Source organism: Heptranchias perlo, chromosome 5, assembly GCF_035084215.1.
Source record: "Heptranchias perlo isolate sHepPer1 chromosome 5, sHepPer1.hap1, whole genome shotgun sequence".
Classification (NCBI taxonomy): Eukaryota; Metazoa; Chordata; class Chondrichthyes; order Hexanchiformes; family Hexanchidae; genus Heptranchias; species Heptranchias perlo.
In genome coordinates, this window is record NC_090329.1 from 129654294 (window position 1) to 129677811 (window position 23518).

The 23518-nt window shown below is 51.0% G+C and overlaps 1 protein-coding gene across 4 annotated transcripts in view; it reads right to left on the reverse strand.

Annotated features, from left to right (window-relative positions):
* The window catches only part of LOC137322113 (protein FAM177B-like), a 37684-nt gene that overhangs the window by 10099 nt on the left and 4067 nt on the right, over positions 1 to 23518 (reverse strand). For all 4 annotated transcript variants that reach the window (XM_067985208.1, XM_067985209.1, XM_067985211.1 and 1 more), the window contains 2 exons: positions 20039 to 20200; positions 10850 to 10916 (listed from right to left, as the gene is read on the reverse strand). In XM_067985208.1, the coding sequence (XP_067841309.1) occupies positions 10850 to 10916; positions 20039 to 20200 (229 nt within the window). The remainder of the gene's footprint in view (positions 1 to 10849; positions 10917 to 20038; positions 20201 to 23518) is intronic.

A 23518-nucleotide genomic window follows, 5' to 3' on the forward strand; every position in this document is an offset into this window, starting at 1 on the left:
CTAAAACATCCCCCGCTCAGTCCATCTCTCTCCTAAAACATCCCCCGCTCAGTCCATCTCTCTCCTAAAACATCCCCCGCTCAGTCCATCTCTCCCCTAAAACATCTCCCGCTCAGTCCATCTCTCCCCTAAAACATCCCGCTCAGTCCATCTCTCCCCTAAAACATCCCCCGCTCAGTCCATCTCTCTCCTAAAACATCCCCCCGCTCAGTCCATCTCTCTCCTGAAACATCCCCCGCTCAGTCCATCTCTCCCCTAAAACATCCCCCGCTCAGTCCATCTCTCTCCTAAAACATCCCCCGCTCAGTCCATCTCTCTCCTAAAACATCTCCCGCTCAGTCCATCTCTCTCCTAAAACATCCCCCGCTCAGTCCATCTCTCCCCTAAAACATCCCCCGCTCAGTCCATCTCTCTCCTAAAACATCCCCCGCTCAGTCCATCTCTCCCCTAAAACATCCCCCGCTCAGTCCATCTCTCTCCTAAAACATCCCCCGCTCAGTCCATCTCTCCCCTAAAACATCCCCCGCTCAGTCCATCTCTCTCCTAAAACATCCCCCGCTCAGTCCATCTCTCTCCTAAAACATCCCCCGCTCAGTCCATCTCTCTCCTAAAACATCCCCCGCTCAGTCCATCTCTCCCCTAAAACATCCCCCGCTCAGTCCATCTCTCTCCTAAAACATCCCCCGCTCAGTCCATCTCTCCCCTAAAACATCCATCACTCAGTCCATCTCTCCCCTAAAACATCCATCGCTCAGTCCATCCATCACTCAGTCCATCTCTCCCCTAAAACATCTCCCGCTCAGTCCATCTCTCCCCTAAAACATCCCTCCCCGAAAACACCCCCCACTCAGCCCACCCATCCCCTAAAACATCCCCCCCACAGTCCATCTCTCTCCTAAAACATCCCCCGCTCAGTCCATCTCTCCCCTAAAACATCCCCCGCTCAGTCCATTTCTCTCCTAAAACATCCCCCGCTCAGTCCATCTCTCCCCTAAAACATCCCCCGCTCAGTCCATCTCTCTCCTAAAACATCCCCCGCTCAGTCCATCTCTCCCCTAAAACATCCCCCGCTCAGTCCATCTCTCCCCTAAAACATCCCCCGCTCAGTCCATCTCTCTCCTAAAACATCCCCCGCTCAGTCCATCTCTCCCCTAAAACATCCCCCGCTCAGTCCATCTCTCCCCTAAAACATCCCCCGCTCAGTCCATCTCTCCCCTAAAACATCCCCCGCTCAGTCCATCTCTCCCCTAAAACATCCCCCGCTCAGTCCATCTCTCGCCTAAAACATCCCCCGCTCAGTCCATCTCTCCCCTAAAACATCCCCCGCTCAGTCCATCTCTCCCCTAAAACATCCCCCGCTCAGTCCATCTCTCTCCTAAAACATCCCCCGCTCAGTCCATCTCTCTCCTAAAACATCCCCCGCTCAGTCCATCTCTCCCCTAAAACATCCCCCGCTCAGTCCATCTCTCGCCTAAAACATCCCCCGCTCAGTCCATCTCTCGCCTAAAACATCCCCCGCTCAGTCCATCTCTCTCCAAAAACATCCATCACTCAGTCCATCTCTCTCCTAAAACATCCCCCGGTCAGTCCATCTCTCTCCTAAAACATCGCCCGCTCAGTCCATCTCTCCCCTAAAACATCCCCCGCTCAGTCCATCTCTCCCCTAAAACATCCCCCGCTCAGTCCATCTCTCTCCTAAAACATCCATCACTCAGTCCATCTCTCTCCTAAAACATCCATCACTCAGTCCATCTCTCTCCTAAAACATCCATCACTCAGTCCATCTCTCTCCTAAAACATCCCCCGCTCAGTCCATCTCTCCCCTAAAACATCCCCCGCTCAGTCCATCTCTCCCCTAAAACATCCCCCGCTCAGTCCATCTCTCTCCTAAAACATCCCCCGCTCAGTCCATCTCTCTCCTAAAACATCCCCCGCTCAGTCCATCTCTCCCCTAAAACATCCCCCGCTCAGTCCATCTCTCCCCTAAAACATCCCCCGCTCAGTCCATCTCTCCCCTAAAACATCCCCCGCTCAGTCCATCTCTCTCCTAAAACAACCCCCGCTCAGTCCATCTCTCCCCTAAAACATCCCCCGCTCAGTCCATCTCTCCCCTAAAACATCCCCCGCTCAGTCCATCTCTCTCCTAAAACATCCCCCGCTCAGTCCATCTCTCTCCTAAAACATCCCCCGCTCAGTCCATCTCTCCCCTAAAACATCCCCCGCTCAGTCCATCTCTCCCCTAAAACATCCCCCGCTCAGTCCATCTCTCTCCTAAAACATCCCCCGCTCAGTCCATCTCTCTCCTAAAACATCCCCCGCTCAGTCCATCTCTCTCCTAAAACATCCATCGCTCAGTCCATCTCTCCCCTAAAACATCCCCCGCTCAGTCCATCTCTCCCCTAAAACATCCCCCGCTCAGTCCATCTCTCTCCTAAAACAACCCCCGCTCAGTCCATCTCTCCCCTAAAACATCCCCCGCTCAGTCCATCTCTCCCCTAAAACATCCCCCGCTCAGTCCATCTCTGCCCTAAAACACCCCCCACTCAGCCCACCCATGCCCTAAAACATCCCCCGCTCAGTCCATCTCTCTCCTAAAACATCCCCCGCTCAGTCCATCTCTCCCCTAAAACATCCCCCGCTCAGTCCATCTCTCTCCTAAAACATCCCCCGCTCAGTCCATCTCTCCCCTAAAACATCCCCCGCTCAGTCCATCTCTCTCCTAAAACATCCCCCGCTCAGTCCATCTCTCTCCTAAAACATCCCCCGCTCAGTCCATCTCTCTCCTAAAACATCCCCCGCTCAGTCCATCTCTATCCTAAAACATCCCCCGCTCAGTCCATCTCTCCCCTAAAACATCCATCTCTCAGTCCATCTCTCTCCTAAAACATCCCCCGCTCAGTCCATCTCTCTCCTAAAACATCCCCCGCTCAGTCCATCTCTCCCCTAAAACATCTCCCGCTCAGTCCATCTCTCCCCTAAAACATCCCCCGCTCAGTCCATCTCTCCCCGAAAACATCCATCGCTCCCCAAAAACATCCATCACTCAGTCCATCCATCACTCAGTCCATCTCTCTCCTAAAACATCCCCCGCTCAGTCCATCTCTCCCCTAAAACATCCCCCGCTCAGTCCATCTCTCTCCTAAAACATCCCCCGCTCAGTCCATCTCTCGCCTAAAACATCCCCCGCTCAGTCCATCTCTCCACTAAAACATCCCCCGCTCAGTCCATCTCTCTCCTAAAACATCCCCCGCTCAGTCCATCTCTCTCCTAAAACATCCCCCGCTCAGTCCATCTCTCTCCTAAAACATCCCCCGCTCAGTCCATCTCTCCCCTAAAACATCCCCCGCTCAGTCCATCTCTCCCCTAAAACATCCCCCGCTCAGTCCATCTCTCCCCTAAAACATCCCCCGCTCAGTCCATGTCTCCCCTAAAACATCCCCCGCTCAGTCCATCTCTCTCCTAAAACATCCCCCGCTCAGTCCATCTCTCCCCTAAAACATCCATCACTCAGTCCATCTCTCCCCTAAAACATCCCCCGCTCAGTCCATCTCTCTCCTAAAACATCCCCCGCTCAGTCCATCTCTCCCCTAAAACATCCCCCGCTCAGTCCATCTCTCTCCTAAAACATCCCCCGCTCAGTCCATCTCTCCCCTAAAACATCCCCCGCTCAGTCCATCTCTCCCCTAAAACATCCCCCGCTCAGTCCATCTCTCCCCTAAAACATCTCCCGCTCAGTCCATCTCTCTCCTAAAACATCCCCCGCTCAGTCCATCTCTCCCCTAAAACATCCCCCGCTCAGTCCATCTCTCTCCTAAAACATCCCCCGCTCAGTCCATCTCTCTCCTAAAACATCCCCCGCTCAGTCCATCTCTCTCCTAAAACATCCCCCGCTCAGTCCATCTCTCTCCTAAAACATCCCCCGCTCAGTCCATCTCTCCCCTAAAACATCCCCCGCTCAGTCCATCTCTCCCCTAAAACATCCCCCGCTCAGCCCATCTCTCTCCTGAAACATCCCCCGCTCAGTCCATCTCTCTCCTAAAACATCCCCCGCTCAGTCCATCTCTCCCCTAAAACATCCCCCGCTCAGTCCATCTCTCCCCTAAAACATCCCCCGCTCAGTCCATCTCTCTCCTAAAACATCCCCCGCTCAGTCCATCTCTCTCCGAAAACATCCCCCGCTCAGTCCATCTCTCTCCTAAAACATCCCCCGCTCAGTCCATCTCTATCCTAAAACATCCCCCGCTCAGTCCATCTCTCCCCTAAAACATCCATCACTCAGTCCATCTCTCTCATAAAACATCCCCCGCTCAGTCCATCTCTCCCCTAAAACATCCCCCGCTCAGTCCATCTCTCCCCTAAAACATCCCCCGCTCAGTCCATCTCTCCCCTCAAACATCCCCCGCTCAGTCCATCTCTCCCCTAAAACATCCCCCGCTCAGTCCATCTCTCCCCTCAAACATCCCCCGCTCAGTCCATCTCTCCCCTAAAACATCCCCCGCTCAGACCATCTCTCCCCGAAAACATCCCCCGCTCAGTCCATCTCTCCCCTAAAACATCCCCCGCTCAGTCCATCTCTCCCCTAAAACATCCCCCGCTCAGTCCATCTCTCTCCTAAAACATCCCCCGCTCAGTCCATCTCTCCCCTAAAACATCCCCGCTCAGTCCATCTCTCTCCTAAAACATCCCCCGCTCAGTCCATCTCTCCCCTAAAACATCCCCCGCTCAGTCCATCTCTCTCCTAAAACATCCCCCGCTCAGTCCATCTCTCTCCTAAAACATCCCCCGCTCAGTCCATCTCTCTCCTAAAACATCCCCCGCTCAGTCCATCTCTCCCCTAAAACATCCCCCGCTCAGACCATCTCTCCCCGAAAACATCCCCCGCTCAGTCCATCTCTCCCCGAAAACATCCCCCGCTCAGTCCATCTCTCTCCTAAAACATCCCCCGCTCAGTCCATCTCTCCCCTAAAACATCCCCCGCTCAGTCCATCTCTCCCCTAAAACATCCCCCGCTCAGTCCATCTCTCCCCTCAAACATCCCCCGCTCAGTCCATCTCTCCCCTAAAACATCCCCCGCTCAATCCATCTCTCCCCTAAAACATCCCCCGCTCAGTCCATCTCTCTCCTAAAACATCCCCCGCTCAGTCCATCTCTCCCCTAAAACATCCCCCGCTCAGTCCATCTCTCTCCTAAAACATCCCCCGCTCAGTCCATCTCTCCCCTAAAACATCCCCCGCTCAGTCCATCTCTCTCCTAAAACATCCCCCGCTCAGTCCATCTCTCCCCTAAAACATCCCCCGCTCAGTCCATCTCTCTCCTAAAACATCCCCCGCTCAGTCCATCTCTCTCCTAAAACATCCCCCGCTCAGTCCATCTCTCTCCTAAAACATCCCCCGCTCAGTCCATCTCTCTCCTAAAACATCCCCCGCTCAGTCCATCTCTCCCCTAAAACATCCCCCGCTCAGTCCATCTCTCGCCTAAAACATCCCCCGCTCAGTCCATCTCTCCCCTAAAACATCCCCCGCTCAGTCCATCTCTCTCCTAAAACATCCCCCGCTCAGTCCATCTCTCCCCTAAAACATCCCCCGCTCAGTCCATCTCTCCCCTAAAACATCCCCCGCTCAGTCCATCTCTCTCCTAAAACATCCCCCGCTCAGTCCATCTCTCCCCTAAAACATCCCCCGCTCAGTCCATCTCTCTCCTAAAACATCCCCCGCTCAGTCCATCTCTCTCCTAAAACATCCCCCGCTCAGTCCATCTCTCCCCTAAAACATCCCTCGCTCAGTCCATCTCTCCCCTAAAACATCCCCCCGCTCAGTCCATCTCTCTCCTAAAACATCCCCCGCTCAGTCCATCTCTCTCCTAAAACATCCCCCGCTCAGTCCATCTCTCCCCTAAAACATCCCCCGCTCAGTCCATCTCTCTCCTAAAACATCCATCACTCAGTCCATCTCTCCCCTAAAACATCCCCCGCTCAGTCCATCTCTCCCCTAAAACATCCCCCGCTCAGTCCATCTCTCCCCTAAAACATCCCCCGCTCAGTCCATCTCTCTCCTAAAACATCCCTCGCTCAGTCCATCTCTCTCCTAATACATCCCCCGCTCAGTCCATCTCTCCCCTAAAACATCCCCCGCTCAGTCCATCTCTCTCCTAAAACATCCCCCGCTCAGTCCATCTCTCTCCTAAAACATCCCCCGCTCAGTCCATCTCTCCCCTAAAACATCCATCGCTCAGTCCATCTCTCCCCTAAAACATCCCCCCGCTCAGTCCATCTCTCCCCTAAAACATCCCCCGCTCAGTCCATCTCTCTCCTAAAACATCCCCCGCTCAGTCCATCTCTCCCCTAAAACATCCCCCGCTCAGTCCATCTCTCTCCTAAAACATCCCCCGCTCAGTCCATCTCTCCCCTAAAACATCCCCCGCTCAGTCCATCTCTCCCCTAAAACATCCCCCGCTCAGTCCATCTCTCTCCTAAAACATCCCCCGCTCAGTCCATCTCTCTCCTAAAACATCCCCCGCTCAGTCCATCTCTCTCCTAAAACATCCCCCGCTCAGTCCATCTCTCCCCTAAAACATCCCCCGCTCAGTCCATCTCTCGCCTAAAACATCCCCCGCTCAGTCCATCTCTCCCCTAAAACATCCCCCGCTCAGTCCATCTCTCTCCTAAAACATCCCCCGCTCAGTCCATCTCTCCCCTAAAACATCCCCCGCTCAGTCCATCTCTCCCCTAAAACATCCCCCGCTCAGTCCATCTCTCTCCTAAAACATCCCCCGCTCAGTCCATCTCTCCCCTAAAACATCCCCCGCTCAGTCCATCTCTCTCCTAAAACATCCCCCGCTCAGTCCATCTCTCTCCTAAAACATCCCCCGCTCAGTCCATCTCTCCCCTAAAACATCCCTCGCTCAGTCCATCTCTCCCCTAAAACATCCCCCCGCTCAGTCCATCTCTCTCCTAAAACATCCCCCGCTCAGTCCATCTCTCTCCTAAAACATCCCCCGCTCAGTCCATCTCTCCCCTAAAACATCCCCCGCTCAGTCCATCTCTCTCCTAAAACATCCATCACTCAGTCCATCTCTCCCCTAAAACATCCCCCGCTCAGTCCATCTCTCCCCTAAAACATCCCCCGCTCAGTCCATCTCTCCCCTAAAACATCCCCCGCTCAGTCCATCTCTCTCCTAAAACATCCCTCGCTCAGTCCATCTCTCTCCTAATACATCCCCCGCTCAGTCCATCTCTCCCCTAAAACATCCCCCGCTCAGTCCATCTCTCTCCTAAAACATCCCCCGCTCAGTCCATCTCTCTCCTAAAACATCCCCCGCTCAGTCCATCTCTCCCCTAAAACATCCATCGCTCAGTCCATCTCTCCCCTAAAACATCCCCCCGCTCAGTCCATCTCTCCCCTAAAACATCCCCCGCTCAGTCCATCTCTCTCCTAAAACATCCCCCGCTCAGTCCATCTCTCCCCTAAAACATCCCCCGCTCAGTCCATCTCTCTCCTAAAACATCCCCCGCTCAGTCCATCTCTCCCCTAAAACATCCCCCGCTCAGTCCATCTCTCCCCTAAAACATCCCCCGCTCAGTCCATCTCTCCCCTAAAACATCCCCCGCTCAGTCCATCTCTCCCCTAAAACATCCCCCGCTCAGTCCATCTCTCCCCTAAAACAGCCCCCGCTCAGTCCATCTCTCTCCTAAAACATCCCCCCGCTCAGTCCATCTCTCCCCTAAAACATCCCGCTCAGTCCATCTCTCGCCTAAAACATCCCCCGCTCAGTCCATCTCTCTCCTAAAACATCCCCCGCTCAGTCCATCTCTCCCCTAAAACATCCCCCGCTCAGTCCATCTCTCTCCTAAAACATCCCCCGCTCAGTCCATCTCTCTCCTAAAACATCCCCCGCTCAGTCCATCTCTCTCCTAAAACATCCCCCGCTCAGTCCATCTCTCCTAAAACATCCCCCCGCTCAGTCCATCTCTCTCCTAAAACATCCCCCCGCTCAGTCCATCTCTCTCCTAAAACATCCCCCCGCTCAGTCCATCTCTCCCCTAAAACATCCCCCGCTCAGTCCATCTCTCCCCTAAAACATCCCCCGCTCAGTCCATCTCTCTCCTAAAACATCCCCCGCTCAGTCCATCTCTCCCCTAAAACATCCCCCGCTCAGTCCATCTCTCCCCTAAAACATCCCCCGCTCAGTCCATCTCTCCCCTAAAACATCCATCACTCAGTCCATCTCTCCCCTAAAACATCCCCCGCTCAGTCCATCTCTCCCCTAAAACATCCCCCGCTCAGTCCATCTCTCCCCTAAAACATCCCCCGCTCAGTCCATCTCTCCCCTAAAACATCCCCCGCTCAGTCCATCTCTCCCCTAAAACATCCATCACTCAGTCCATCTCTCCCCTAAAACATCCCCCGCTCAGTCCATCTCTCCCCTAAAACATCCCCCGCTCAGTCCATCTCTCCTAAAACATCCCCCCGCTCAGTCCATCTCTCCCCTAAAACATCCCCCGCTCAGTCCATCTCTCCCCTAAAACATCCCCCCGCTCAGTCCATCTCTCCCCTAAAACATCCCCCGCTCAGTCCATCTCTCCCCTAAAACATCCCCCGCTCAGTCCATCTCTCTCCTAAAACATCCCCCGCTCAGTCCATCTCTCCCCAAAAACATCCCCCGCTCAGTCCATCTCTCCCCTAAAACATCCCCCGCTCAGTCCATCTCTCCCCTAAAACATCCCCGCTCAGTCCATCTCTCTCCTAAAACATCCCCCGCTCAGTCCATCTCTCCCCTAAAACATCCCCCGCTCAGTCCATCTCTCCCCTAAAACATCCCCCGCTCAGTCCATCTCTCCCCTAAAACATCCCCCGCTCAGTCCATCTCTCTCCTAAAACATCCCCCGCTCAGTCCATCTCTCCCCTAAAACATCCCCCGCTCAGTCCATCTCTCTCCTAAAACATCTCCCGCTCAGTCCATCTCTCGCCTAAAACATCCCCCGCTCAGTCCATCTCTCCCCTAAAACATCCCCCGCTCAGTCCATCTCTCCCCTAAAACATCCATCACTCAGTCCATCTCTCCCCTAAAACATCCCCCGCTCAGTCCATCTCTCTCCTAAAACATCCCCCGCTCAGTCCATCTCTCCCCTAAAACATCCCCCGCTCAGTCCATCTCTCCCCTAAAACATCCATCACTCAGTCCATCTCTCCCCTAAAACATCCCCCGCTCAGTCCATCTCTCCCCTAAAACATCCCCCGCTCAGTCCATCTCTCTCCTAAAACATCCCCCGCTCAGTCCATCTCTCCCCTAAAACATCCATCACTCAGTCCATCTCTCCCCTAAAACATCCCCCGCTCAGTCCATCTCTCTCCTAAAACATCCCCCGCTCAGTCCATCTCTCCCCTAAAACATCCCCCGCTCAGTCCATCTCTCCCCTAAAACATCCCCCGCTCAGTCCATCTCTCTCCTAAAACATCCCCCGCTCAGTCCATCTCTCCCCTAAAACATCCCCCGCTCAGTCCATCTCTCCCCTAAAACATCCATCACTCAGTCCATCTCTCTCCTAAAACATCCCCCGCTCAGTCCATCTCTCTCCTAAAACATCCATCACTCAGTCCATCTCTCCCCTAAAACATCCCCCGCTCAGTCCATCTCTCTCCTAAAACAGCCCCCGCTCAGTCCATCTCTCCCCTAAAACATCCCCCACTCAGTCCATCTCTCCCCTCAAACATCCCCCTCTCAGTCCATCTCTCCCCTAAAACATCCCCCTCTCAGTCCATCTCTCTCCTAAAACATCCCCCGCTCAGTCCATCTCTCCCCTAAAACATCCCCCGCTCAGTCCATCTCTCTCCTAAAACATCCCCCGCTCAGTCCATCTCTCCCCTAAAACATCCCCCGCTCAGTCCATCTCTCCCCTAAAACATCCCCCGCTCAGTCCATCTCTCGCCTAAAACATCCCCCGCTCAGTCCATCTCTCCCCTAAAACATCCCCCGCTCAGTCCATCTCTCCCCTAAAACATCCCCCGCTCAGTCCATCTCTCCCCTAAAACATCCCCCGCTCAGTCCATCTCTCCCCTAAAACATCCCCCGCTCAGTCCATCTCTCCCCTAAAACATCCCCCGCTCAGTCCATCTCTCCCCTAAAACATCCCCCGCTCAGTCCATCTCTCCCCTAAAACATCCCCCGCTCAGTCCATCTCTCCCCTAAAACATCCCCCGCTCAGTCCATCTCTCCCCTAAAACATCCCCCGCTCAGTCCATCTCTCCCCTAAAACATCCCCCGCTCAGTCCATCTCTCTCCTAAAACATCCCCCGCTCAGTCCATCTCTCCTAAAACATCCCCCGCTCAGTCCATCTCTCCCCAAAAACATCCCCCGCTCAGTCCATCTCTCCCCTAAAACATCCCCCGCTCAGTCCATCTCTCCCCTAAAACATCCCCCGCTCAGTCCATCTCTCCCCTAAAACATCCCCCGCTGAGTCCATCTCTCTCCTAAAACATCCCCCGCTCAGTCCATCTCTCCCCTAAAACATCCCCCGCTCAGTCCATCTCTCCCCTAAAACATCCCCCGCTCAGTCCATCTCTATCCTAAAACATCTCCCGCTCAGTCCATCTCTCTCCTAAAACATCCCCCGCTCAGTCCATCTCTCCCCTAAAACATCCCCCGCTCAGTCCATCTCTCTCCGAAAACATCCCCCGCTCAGTCCATCTCTCCCCTAAAACATCCCCCGCTCAGTCCATCTCTCTCCTAAAACATCCATCGCTCAGTCCATCTGTCCTTAAAAGTCTACTTTAACCACTGGTCCCCATTCAACTCACACTTCGCTCAGTTAACTCATTTCTGTCTGGTCCTTTGTTGCTGTGGAATACTCACTAAATAATGAAGTCCTCGCAAACTGCATCACCCAAAACCACAGGAATTGGCTCCAGGGGAGTGTGGACTGCAAGACAATCAGCACAGGAAAAGTCAGCTTTTCACAGACAATTAAAATAATATCTTTCTCAGTGTGAGCTCAGGCTCTTGTGGCTGCAGTTTTCTCCCCTAATCCCTCCTCTCCCAGGAGACTCACTGATCCCCATGGTAACTCATCTAAATGACCAACTTTTACACTTGAGCCTGGTCACTGAGAGGCATGAGCTATCTGACCATGAGGACCATCGCAACCGAGCCCCTAACCCCACATGCACACGCTTTCATTGACCTTTCCTTCCATTTATCTTTTGACAGGTATTTTTGGCTAAATTTCCCTCTTTTTTTCTGTAACTATAGAATCGTAGATAATTTACAGCACAGAAGGAGGCCATTTGGCCCATCGTGTCTGCGCTGGCTGAGAAACGAGCCACCCAGCCTAATCCCACTTTCCAGCACTTGGTCCGTAGCCCTGCAGGTCACGGCTCTTCAGGAGCACATCCAGGTCCTTTTTAAATCAGTTGAGGGTTTCTGCCTCTACCACCCTCTCAGGCAGCGAGTTCCAGACCCCCACCACCCTCTGGGTGAAAACATTTTTCCTCAGCTCCCCTCTAATCCTTCTACCAATCACTTTAAATCTATGCCCCCTGGTTATTGACCCCTCCGCTAAGTGAAATAGGTCCTTCCTATCCACTCTCTCTTGGCCCCTCATAATTTTGTACACCTCAATCAAATCACTCCTCGGCCTCCTCTATTCCAAGGAAAACAACCCCAGCCTATCCAATCTGACATCATAGCTAAAATTCTCCAATCCTGGCAACATCCTCGTAAATCTGCTCTGCACCCTTTCTAATGCAATTACATCTTTCCTATAATGTGGTGACCAGAACTGTGCACAGTGCTCATGCTGTGGCCTAACTAGTGTTTTATACAGTTCTAGCATAACCTCCCTGCTCTTATATTCTATGCCTCGGCTAATAAAGGAAAGTATTCCATATGCCTTCTTAACCACCTTATCTACTTGTCCTACTACCTTCAGGGATCTGTGGACATGCACTCCAAGGTCCCTCACTTCCTCTACACCTCTCAGTATCCTCCCACTTATTGTGTATTTCCTTGTCTTGTTTGCCCTCCCCAAATGCATTACCTCACACTTCTCTGGATTGAACTCCATTTGCCACTTTTCTGCCCATCTGACCAGTCCATTGATATCTTCCTGCAGTCTACAGCTTTCCTCCTCACTATCAAACATACGGCCTATCTTTGTTCATCTGCAAATTTCTTAATCATGCCTCCTACGTTTAAGTCCAAATCGTTAATGTATACCACAAAAAGCAAAGGACCTAGTACCGAGCCCTGCGGCAATCCACTGGAAACAACCTTCCAGTCGCAAAAACACCCATCGACCATTACCCTTTGCTTCCTGCCACTGAGCCAATTTTGGATCCAATTTGCCACATTCCCTTGGATCCCATGGGCCTTTACTTTTTTGACCAATCCGCCATGTGGGACCTTGTCAAAAGCCTTGTTAAAATCCAAGTAGATTGTGCTACCCTCATCGATCCTCCTTGTCACCTCCTCAAAAAATTCAATCAAGTTAGTCAGACACGACCTTCCCTTAACAAATCCATGCTGACTGTCCTTGATTAACCCGTGCCTTTCTAAGTGACAGTTTATCCTGTCCCTCAGAATTTATTCCAATAATTTGCCCACCACCGAGGTTAGGCTGACTGGCCTGTAATTACTCGGTCTATCCCTCGCTCCCTTTTTAAACAACGGTACAACTTTAGCAGTCCTCCAATCCTCCGGCACTACGCCTGTATCCAGTGAAGTTTGGAAAATAGCCTCCGCTATTTCCTCCCTATCTTCTTTTAACAGCCTGGGATACATTTCATCCGGCCCTGGTGATTTATCCACTTTCAAAGATGCTAATTCCCTTAATACTTCGGGCGCTGAATTGGGCCGTGTCACGCCCGTTGTTTCGGCGCTACACGGTCGCTCCGACATCCAAGATGGCGTCTTGGATGCGCACGCACGTTTCTTGCGAGACGTGCGCCAGACGCCATCATAGTATAGGAGTATGCGCAGACGCAGATAACGAACGCTGAGATCATGTAAGATAGGGAGAAAATGGCTTCAATCAGTGTGAAACACTGGTTTAAAGTGATAGACACCACTTTGGGACTTAATGCTCAACTCAAGGTACAGTCTTAACCCCGAGCATCTGAACGTATCTTAGAGTGCCTGGAGGACCCCCCCACCGGCGCTAGTTATAGGGATTTACAGGTTAGTGGCTGGATTATTGCTTCTGGCTGCCGAGACATTTGTACCTGTTTTTGGAGGTCTCCTAGACTTCAATACCAGGACGTGGGGACATAGTCTAACATTTAGAGCCAGGACGTGCAGGGGTGAAGTTAGGAAATGCTTCTACACCCAAAGGGTGGGAGAAGTTTGGAACGCACTCCTGCAGACGGCAGTTGATGCTAGCTCACTTGTGAAAGTTAAATCTGAGATTGATAGATTTCTGTGAACCAAGGGTATTAAGGGATATGGGGCTAATACGGGTATATGGAATTAGGTCACAGGTCCACCATGATCTCACTGAATGGTGGAACAGGCCCGAGGGACTAAATGCCACTGCCACCTCTTGATATGCGCCACCTTCTCCTGCAGGAAAGCAGGACGTGTGTCTGGATAATGTGCCTGTCATGGTTGAATAGCTGCCAGTGTGTGTGGCCTGTGAGCTGTGGGTAGGCGGCTTGAAACAGTGGTAATACGTATGAGAGGAAGCATCTGATTGGAAGAGTTGAGTACTGATGGAAAGAGTTTGTTGGTATGTGAGGGATGGGGATGTAGTGCATGGTGCAGTTGGTAGGAGACACCACTTGACAGTTGACCTCACTCACCTTGACCACTCATGTCAAAGCATTGAACTCGTTCCTGCACTGCATCCCCCATGTTCATGATGCTGTGCGCCTGGCATTGACTTCGTCCCCCGCTGCCTCCCACTGTCTTTTGGATATATGTCTGGGAGGCCACTTGCCACCACCCCCGGTGGATAAGGATGTCCCCCTTCTGTCCACCTCTTGCACCCAAGGTCTCTAATGTATCAGCAGAGAACCTTGGTGCATGCACTCTCGCAGGCCTGGTACCAACTCAGATCGGCAGATTGGTGAGGTCTGGTGTGCAGATTGGAGGATTTGGGATTTAGTAATACGCAACCTTTATTCAATATTTTAACATAACCCATCAGTGTGTAAACATAGGGATGGGATCTGCATCTGTGTTTTACGTGTGCGATGTCTGATCTCTGATCAGACTCCGTGCAGACAGTAGACTGTTGTTTTCAGCAAATAACAGGTACCAGCTACCTTTAAGAGATTTCTAAGAAACACCCTCCCTTTAAGAGATTGAGCTCCCTCTGGTGGTGGAAAGTGCAAATTGCATTGATTCCACGAGCAAGGCCTGGAAAGGACGCTGATTGCAGTAAGTGCTCCCTCGGGTCCAAACTTGCGTCTTTCCGGCCCAGGGTCCGTCAGGCACGGGGTGGTAGCGCGTCACGTTACCACCGCCCAAAACGGACCCTTATCCAATTTTTCCCCTTCCTCTCTCTCTATATTTATCCCATCCAATATTTCACACTCCTCCTCCTTAACTTCAATCCCTCTCCTTTGTGAAGACAGACGCAAAGTATTCATTAAGAACCATACCCACATCTTCCGCCTCCACACATAGGTTACCTTTTTGGTCTCTAATAGGCCCTACTCTTTCCCTAGTTATCCTCTTGCTCTTAATGTATTTATAAAACATCTTTGGGTTTTCTTTGATTTTACCTGTTAATATTTTTTCATGCCCTCTCTTTGTTTCCTAATTTCCTTTTTAACTTCACCCCTGCACTTTGTATACTCCTCTAACCTTTCCGTAGTATTGAGTTCCCGGACTCTATCATCGGCTTTCTTTTTCTGCCTTATCTTACCCTGAATGCTTCTTGACATCCAGGGGCTCTAGATTTGGCAGCCCCTCCCTTTTTCTTTGTGGGAACATGTTTACCCTGAACCCCTTGAATCACCCCTTTGAATGTCTCCCACTGCTCTGACACTGATTTACCTATCTCCTTCACCACCTCATGATCAAGAGGGCTGGCTGTATGGCCAGCCGGCGGGGGCGGGCGGGCCGCTGGCGGGATGTTTGGGCCGCTGCCAGTTTACCACCATTGTTCCTTGTTGTTGTGCTGCCAGGTGTGACTCCTCCCTCTCTCTCTCTCTCTCTGCCCCCTTCCCCTGCTGGGTGACCTTGCAGCCTCCACTCACCACTTACCCGTTGAAGGCAGCTCAGATCAGGAACGGAGGAAAACGTCACTCTCGCCAATGTCATTGTCATTCACAGCCCCGTGAGATCGAGCATTACCAGAGCAGGTGAGTGGGCAGGGCACTGATAGCAGCGAGCTTTGGGGTCTGACTAGATGGACCATGTATACAAAAGACCAGTGTCTAACTGTGTACAGTCTACTCCTAATTCAAACAAAAGACCAGTGTCTAACTGTGTACAGTCTACTCCTAATTCAAACAAAAGACCAGTGTCTAACTGTGTACAGTCTACTCCTAATTCAAACAAAAGACCAGTGTCTAACTGTGTACAGTCTACTCCTAATTCAAACAAAAGACCAGTGTCTAACTGTGTACAGTCTACTCCTAATTCAAACAAAAGACCAGTGTCTAACTGTGTACAGTCTACTCCTAATTCAAACAAAAGCAAACTACGGCGGATGCCGGAAATCTGAAATAAGAACAGAAAATGCTGGAAATGCTCAGCAAGTCAGGCAACATCTGTGGAGAGAGAAAAACAGAGTTAATGGGGGAAAAATTGGATAAGGGTCCGTTTTGGGCGGTGGTAACGTGACGCGCTACCACCCCGTGCCTGACGGACCCTGGGCCGGAAAGACGCAAGTTTGGACCCGAGGGAGCACTTACTGCAATCAGCGTCCTTTCCAGGCCTTGCTCGTGGAATCAATGCAATTTGCACTTTTCACCACCAGAGGGAGCTCAATCTCTTAAAGAGAGGGTGTTTCTTAGAAATCTCTTAAAGGTAGCTGGTACCTGTTATTTGCTGAAAACAACAGTCTACTGTCTGCACGGAGTCTGAACGGAGATCAGACATCACACACGTAAAACACAGGTGCAGATCCCATCCCTATGTTTAAAGACTGATGAGTTATGTTAAAATATTGAATAAAGGTTGCACACTACTAAATCCCACATCCTCCAATCTGCACACCAGACCTCACCATCTGCCGATCTGAGTTGGTACCAGGCCTGCGAGAGTGCATGCACCAAGGTTCTCTGCTGATACATTAGAGACCTTGGTACAAGAGGTGGACAGAAGGAGGGACATCCTATGTCCGCGGGGGGGGGGGGGGGGGGGGGGCAGGCAAGAGGCCCTCCAGACATATGCCCAAAAGATAGTGGGAGGCAGCGGGAAGAAGTCAATGCCAGGCGCACAGTATCATGAACATGGGGGATGCAGTGCAGGAACGAGTTCAATGCTTTGACATGAGTGGTCAAGGTGAATGAGGTTAACTGTCAAGTGGTGTCTCCTACCAACTGCACCACGCACTACACCCCCCATCACCCACATACTAACAAACTCTTTCCATCAGTACTCAACTCTTCCAATCAGATGCTTTCTCTCACCCTCGCACATTACCACTGTTTCAAGCAGCCCACCCACAATGGCAGCTATTCAACCATGAAAGGCACATCACCCAGACACACGTCCTGCTTTCTTGCAGGAGAACGTGGCGCCTATCAAAAGGCAGCAAGTGGCAGTGGCATTTAGCCCCTTGAGCCTGTTCCGCCATTCAGTGAGATCATGGTGGACCTGTGACCTAATTCCATATACCCGTATTAGCCCCATATCCCTTAATACCCTTGGTTCACAGAAATCTATCAATCTCTGATTTAACATTCACAATTGAGCTAGCATCAACTGCCGTCTGCAGGAGTGCGTTCCAAACTTCTCCCACCCTTTGGGTGTAGAAGCATTTCCTAACTTCACCCCTGCACGTCCTGGCTCTAAATGTCCCCACGTCCTGGTATTGAAGTCCAGGAGAACTCCAAAAACAGGTACAAATGTCTCGGCAGCCAGAAGCAATAATCCAGCCACTAACCTGTAAATCCTGCATTGTCCCTTTAACTAGCGCCGGTGGGGTGTCCCCCAGGCACTCTAAGACACGTTCAGATGGTCGGGGTTAAGACTGTGCATTGAGTTGAGTGTTAAGTCCCAAAATGGTGTCTATCACTTTAAATCAGCGCTGCACACTGATTGAAGCCATTTTCTCCCTACTTTACATGATTCCACCGTTTCTTATCTGCACCTGCGCTAACTCCTATACCAAGATGGCGTCCGGGGCACGTCACGCAGGAAACGTGCGTACACATCCAAGACGCCATCTTGGATGTCGGAGATGCCGTGTAGCGCAGAAACAACAGGCCAATTTAGCGCCCAATGTTTCTGTAGTTTAATCAGAACTGGAAGAAGTTAGAGATTTAACAGTTTATAAACCAGTACAGGGCCAGGGAAAGAAATGTTGCAATGGGGGGAGGGGGAATGAGTGGAGGAGGGGAGGAAAGAACAAAAGGGAAGGTCTGTGATAGGGTAAAGGGTAGGAGTGATTAAATGACAAAAGGGATGATGGTGCAAGGTAAGGAAGGTGGTAATGGGACAGGTTAAGAAACAAAAGATGGGTCTAGAGGAGCTGTAAATGGCAACATCAGAACCATTACCAGCACCTGCTGTCTGAAAAAATGGGAGCAGTGGTTATGATCTGAAGTTTTTGAAATCAATGTTGAGTCCGGAAGGTTGCAAAGTGCCCAATCAAAACATAGAAACATAGAAAATAGGAGCAAGAGTAGGCCATTCGGCCCTTCGGGCCTGCTCTGCCACTCAAAATGATCATGGCTGATCGTCTAACTCAGTACCCTGTTCCTGCTTTTTCCCCATATCCCTTGATCCCTTTAGCATTAAGGTGAGTTGCTGTTCCTCGAGATTCTGTTGAGCTTCATTGGAACAGTGTAGGAGGCTGAGGGCATCGAGGTCAGAGTGGGAGTCAGACGGAGAATTAAACATAGACATAGAAAATAGGAGCAGGAGTCGGCCATTCGGCCCTTCGAGCCTGCTCCGCCATTCAATATGATCATGGCCGATCCTCTATCTCAATACCATATTCCCGCTCTCCCCATACCCCTTGATGCCTTTTGTGTCTAGAAATCTATCTAGCTCCTTCTTAAATATATTCAGTGACTTGGCCTCCACAGCCTTCTGTGGTAGAGAATTCCACAGGTTCACCACCCTCTGAGTGAAGAAATTTCTCCTCATCTCAGTCCTAAATGCCCTACCCCATATCCTGAGACCGTGACCCCTCGTTCTGGACCCCCCCAACCAGGGGAAACATCCTCCCTGCATCCAGTCTGTCTAGCCCTGTCAGAATTTTATATGTTTCAATGAGATCCCCTCTCATTCTTCTAAACTCAAGTGAATACAGGCCGAGTCGACCCAATCTCTCCTCATATGACAGTCCTGCCATCCCAGGAATCAGTCTGGTGAACCTTCGCTGCACTCCCTCTATGGCAAGTGTCTCCTTTCTTAGGTAAGGAGACCAAAACTATGAGTTGGCAAATACATGGCAGATGCAGCATAACATGGATAAATGTGAAGTTATCCACTTCGGAAGGAAAAACAGAAAGGCAGAGTATTTAATACTCCAGGTGTGGTCTCATCAAGGCCCTGTATAACTGCAGTAAGACATCCTTACTCCCGTACTCAAATCGTCTTGCAATGAAGGCCAACATACCATTTTCCTTCCTAACTGCTTGCTGCACCTGCATGTTTGCCTTCAGTGACTGGTGTATAAGGACACCCAGGTCCCTTTGTATATCAACATTTCCCAATCTATCACCATTTAAATAATACTCTGCCTTTCTGTTTTTCCTTCTGAAGTGGATAACTTCACATTCATCCACATTATACTGCATCTGCCATGTATTTGCCCACTCACTCAACTTGTCTAAATCGCCTTGAAGCCTCTTCGCATCCTCCTCACAACTCACGATCCCACCTAGTTTTGTGTTGTCAGTAAACTTGGAAATATTACATTTGGTTCCCTCATCCAAATCATTGATATATATTGTGACTAGCTGGAGCTCAAGCACTGATCCCTGCGGTACCCCACTAGTCACCGCCTGCCACCCTGAAAAAGACCCATTTATTCCTACTCTCTGTTTCCTGTCTGTTAACCAATTTTCAATCCATGCCAGTATATTACCCCCAATCACACGTGCTTTAATTTTGCACACTAACCCTTTATGTGGGACTTATGTAGAGGAGACCGCATCGTGAGCAGCGAATACAGTATATTAAGTTGAAAATAGTACAAGTAAATCGCTGTTTCACCTGGATGGTGGAAAGGGAGGAGGTGAAAGGGCAGGTGTTGCAATTCCTGCGCTCACACGGGAAGGTGCCATGGGGAGGGGAATAGGTGATGGGGGTCATGGAAGAAACCTTCTAATTCAAAGTTGTTTTTTTTTAATTCATTCATGGGATGTCACCGGCAAGGCTGGCATTTATTGCCCATCCCTAATTGCCCTTGAGAAGGTGGTGGTGAGCCGCCTTCTTGAACCGCTGCAGTCCGTGTGGTGACGGTTCTCCCACAGTGCTGTTAGGAAGGGAGTCCCAGGATTTTGACCCAGCGACAATGAAGGAACGGCGATATATTTCCAAGTCAGGATGGTGTGTGACTTGGAGGGGAACGTGCAGGTGGTGTTGTTTCCATGGGCCTGCTGCCCTTGTCCTTCTAGGTGGTAGAGGTCATGGGTTTGGGATGTGCTGTCGAAGAGCCTTGGCGAGTTGCTGCAGTGCATCCTGTGGATGGTTCACACTGCAGCCATGGTGCGCCGGTGGTGAAGGGAGTGAATGTTTAGGGTGGTGGATGGGGTGCCAATCAAGTGGGCTGCTTTGTCCTGGATGGTGTCGAGCTTCTTGAGTGTTGGAGCTGCACTCATCCAGGCAAGTGTAATTCAAATTATTGGATAATTAATATTTTTTAACCACAAGGAATGACTGACTTATCGGTATTTAGATTGCTGGGGGGGCACTTACTGGATCGACTCTCTCTAACACTCTCTGCTCTTCTTCAAACTCCTCCTCAGTGCTGTATTCCTCCATGGTTTCTCCACTCGAAAAATGAATGAGTCTTCGGGGCTCTTTCTTTTCTGCACCAAAGTCTTCAGGTTCAGCTGTCTGGGAGCTCTCTCCCTCTCTCTTTAAGAGCAATTAGATTAGCAGGTATTAGGTTAGTTTGCCCTGTACACAAAATCATTTTTTAAAAAACAAGTGAAGTACAAGCCAGTGATGTGACATGCTGGAGTCTGGCAGCCAGACGACGCCGGGCGCCCCGGCGCAGCCAGACGACGCCGGGCGCCCCGGCGCAGCCAGACGACGCCGGGCGCCCCGGCGCAGCCAGACGACGCCGGGCGCCCCGGCGCAGCCAGTCGACGCCGGGCGCCCCGGCGCAGCCAGACGACGCCGGGCGCCCCGGCGCAGCCAGACGACACCGGGCGCCCCGGCGCAGCCAGACGACAACGGGCGCCCCGGCGCAGCCAGTCGACACCGGGCGCCCAGGCGCAGCCAGTCGACGACAACGGGCGCCCCGGCGCAGCCAGACGACACCGGGCGCCCCGGCGCAGCCAGTCGACACCGGGCGCCCCGGCGCAGCCAGTCGACGACAACGGGCGCCCCGGCGCAGCCAGTCGACGACAACGGGCGCCCCGGCGCAGCCAGACGACACCGGGCGCCCCGGCGCAGCCAGACGACACCGGGCGCCCCGGCGCAGCCAGACGACACCGGGCGCCCCGGCGCAGCCAGACGACACCGGGCGCCCCGGCGCAGCCAGACGACACCGGGCGCCCCGGCGCAGCCAGTCGACACCGGGCGCCCCGGCGCAGCCAGTCGACACCGGGCGCCCCGGCGCAGCCAGACGACACCGGGCGCCCCGGCGCAGCCAGACGACACCGGGCGCCCCGGCGCAGCCAGACGACACCGGGCGCCCCGGCGCAGCCAGACGACACCGGGCGCCCCGGCGCAGCCAGACGACACCGGGCGCCCCGGCGCAGCCAGACGACACCGGGCGCCCCGGCGCAGCCAGACGACACCGGGCGCCCCGGCGCAGCCAGACGACACCGGGCGCCCCGGCGCAGCCTGCCTGGTAACAAACATTGAAGGGAGGTTAGGATCTGACACACTCATGTAACTGCTCACTTCCTGCAGTTCACAATAATACTTCAGCTGAAAATAATCAAGATACTTTACAAAATGAAATAAATACAGAAAATGCTGGAAACACTCAGCAGGTCAGGCAGTAACTGTGGAGAGAGAGAAAGAGAAAGAGAAAGAGAAAGAGGAAAAAAAAGAGAAAAAAAAGTCTGGAATGCACTGCCTGAAAGGGTGGGGACCTTTGGGCAGAATTGGAAGAAGTTAGAGATTAAACAGTTTTTAAGCAAGTGCAGTGCCAGGGAAGGGAAGGGGAGAGGAGGACAAAAGGGAAGGACTGTGATAGGGAGGAGGGCAGGAGTGATTAAATGACAAAAGGGATGATGGTGCAAGGCCAGGAGGGTGGTGATGGGACAAGTAAAGAAACAAAAGATGGGTCTAGAGGAGCTGTAAATGGCAACATCAGAACCATTACCAGCACCTGCTGTCTGAAAAAATGGGAGCAGTGGTTATGATCTGAAGTTATTGAAATCAATGTTGAGTCCAGAAGGTTACAAAATTATGTACTTGAATCTGGTGGGGTTAGTTACATGGTAAGCAATGATTGACAGATCCAAAAAATCTTCACAGAGCAGTCCAAGGGGTGTTCAATTTTAATTGATCTGAGGCGGGGGACAAAACATTTAAAATTACTGGACGGCTGATGAAGAATAAAATGCTTTTTCTCAAAAGCAATTTGAGTTTAAATAATTTTAAAGTTGATCAACTAGTTCAGAAGGAGAAATATGTTTCCCACACAACTTGTATTTATATAGCGTCTTTAACGTAGTAAAACTTCCCAAGGCCCTTCACAGGAGCGATTATCAAACAAAATTTGACACCGAGCCACATAAGGAAATATTAGGCCAGGTGATCAAAAGCTTGGTCAAAGAGGGAGGTTTTAAGGAGTGACTTAAAGGAGGAGAGATGTAGAGAGACGGAGAGGTTTAGGGAGGGAATATCAGAGCTTAGGGCCTAGTCAGCTGAAGGCACGGCCGCCAATGGTGGAGTGATTAAAATCGGGGATGCACAAGAGGCAAGAATTGGTGGAGTGCAGGAATCTTGGAGGGTTGTAGGGCTGGAGGAGGTTACAGAGATAGGGAGGGGCGAGGCCATGGAGGGATTGCAACATGAGGATGAGAATTTTAAATTCAAGGCATTACCAGACTGGGATCCAATACAGGTCAGCAAGCACAGGGGTGATGGATGAACAGGACTTGGTTTTGAAACAGAATGTAATTGATATTACATTGTTACAAGTTTGGTTTGATTTACTTGTTTCTTTTACATAAAGATCAGACTGTATATTTGATCCAGATCAAATAGGTTTGTATCCTTGACTAAATTAGTAGCATTCTTCCTTTGTTCAAAAAAACTAGTTGTTGCATTGTGAAGATTTGTACATTAGTTTTGGATATGCAAAGTTTCCTACATTATAACAGTGACTACACTTCAAAAGTATTTCATTGGCTGTAAAGCACTTTAGGACATCCTGAGGTCATGAAAGGCGCTATATAAATGCAAGTCTTTCTTTTAACCTTTCTTTCCAACTTCCTGGATATTTGCCGTTGTATTTGTAACATCTGTTTTCTGTTTTTAATTAAATATGTCTGAGAACCAGTATATTAAGTAGTTCATAGAAGTGGGGATCTTGACACCTGAGACTAAAAGCAGGCAGTTCTTTTGGGAACTATTATTTGGTCAGAATAACAGGTTCAGTATCACTCCCTACCCGAGGGGCAAATTCTTACAGAAAGTTTTAGGAATGAATAAACCGGGCTGAACTTGTGGTGCAGAACTTGATTTTACAAGACTCTCAAACTTAATCAGAAGCTATTCTTACAAAGGGTGGTTAATTGATTTTCTCATTGTATGTGTGTTTAGTACTTTTATTATTTGCTAATTATATGCTTCATATAATTATGTGTAAGTAAAGATACTAATTATCTCAGTCTGTTAATTTCATAGAGTTTCATAGTGTGATACTAGACTGTTAAATCCAGCATGCAGATGACTGGAAGCAGGGTAATTGTTAGCTCCTCGGGCACACACACCTCTATGAAGGCAGAGTATAACTTCTGGACAAGGTCTGCTTACAGGAACAGCTGTTAAACCATTGACAAAAAAAGGTGCTAAACCCCTCAACACTGTAGCAGTGTGAACAGTGGGATATTATGAGTTAACAGGATGGTGCAGTGATTAACAGCCAGCATGAATATCTGTTTAAAACAAGTTCCGTATTGTGCATGCTGTTTGTTCTATCGTTTACCTTAGCCATAGACTCTCTATCTGATCTACTAGCTGATGTGTGTGGGGAGACAACACAAGTAA